The 1,074-nt window shown below is 39.2% G+C and overlaps 1 protein-coding gene across 1 annotated transcript; it reads right to left on the reverse strand.

Annotated features, from left to right (window-relative positions):
* Window positions 1-255: 255 nt before the first annotated feature.
* Window positions 256-924, reverse strand: LOC107580807 (rapamycin-insensitive companion of mTOR-like; the record flags this gene model as incomplete). The annotated part of the gene is made up of 4 exons (XM_016266442.1): window positions 842-924; window positions 605-695; window positions 457-523; window positions 256-357 (listed from the first exon to the last, which is right to left on the reverse strand). Coding segments are annotated over exons 1-4 (330 nt in total), but the record flags the coding sequence as incomplete, so codon positions are not given.
* Window positions 925-1,074: the final 150 nt, after the last annotated feature.

Here is a 1,074-nt window from a genome sequence, read left to right on the forward strand (position 1 = left end):
ATATTTTTTCAGTTTAGTTTTAGTTAACGACACTGCAGGCATAAGGAAAATAAATTACATAAATTACAGTAAAAAAAAAATGTAAATCTGATGACTGTAGAGTTTTCTAAAAAGCTTTAATGAAAGTAAAGCTACATTTGTGCACGGTTTTATAAAAACACACTAAGCTGTCAAATAAGAAATATTACATAATTCAAGTTCATGGCCCCATAATAAATATTTATGAAGTGTAAAAAAGTAATGAGCCCTGTTTACAGATCTGAAGTAATGTAATACCATGTGCAGAAGTTCTCCGAGCAGTATGGTGGCTCTCACTGATATCTGTCCATCACTGCTGGTCACAACCTCCACCAGACCCTGAGCAACCAAAAACATTAGCAATAAAAACATCACAGACCCCTTCCATTAAAGGTAAAGAAAATCAAGCATGCATCAAGTGATCATGTGATTATATACCTCCAGTAGTCCACTGTTGATAAAGGCAGACAGCAGTAGTGCCAGGTAGTTGTCCATGAGGTCTGGTCTGGTAATGGACAACACAAGAACATGAATGCAACGTTTAACCCAGAATATTCCAGTACTGCAGCCAGGCACCGTGTCTCACCTGGATCGCGCTCTGTGAGGCAATACGACTTTGGCTTCTGCAGCTACAAACCCATCAGATAGTCTCCAGCCGTCCTGAAACTTGCTGGGGTCTGAATGGCACAAACATCAGCATGAAACGCACGTCCCAGACAGAAAGAACAACATGCAAATCAGAGTTTACAGATACTCCTCTTCAGCAGTCAGTGAGGTGTTTCTGATCAGATGAAATGTGTTTAGAATTCGAGGTGCTTCTTACCCACGCTGTGCAGGGCTTCCTCAAAATCTCCTGTCACTATAGGAACAGGGAACCTGAAGAGCTCGTACATGACTTCTAATAAGGCTTTCTACAGATGCAAAAATAAATTGAAACATCCAGCTTTGAAACAGATTTATTTCAGTGAATCAGTGGCAAACAATGCTTCAACACTTTCAGTTCATCACTCAAATAACTTTATAATGTTTTAGTTCAAATATACAGTGGGGAAAAAA

The sequence above is a fragment of the Sinocyclocheilus grahami genome, unplaced genomic scaffold, assembly GCF_001515645.1.
Source record: "Sinocyclocheilus grahami isolate Dianchi unplaced genomic scaffold, SAMN03320097.WGS_v1.1 scaffold45707.1, whole genome shotgun sequence".
Lineage (NCBI taxonomy): Eukaryota > Metazoa > Chordata > Actinopteri > Cypriniformes > Cyprinidae > Sinocyclocheilus > Sinocyclocheilus grahami.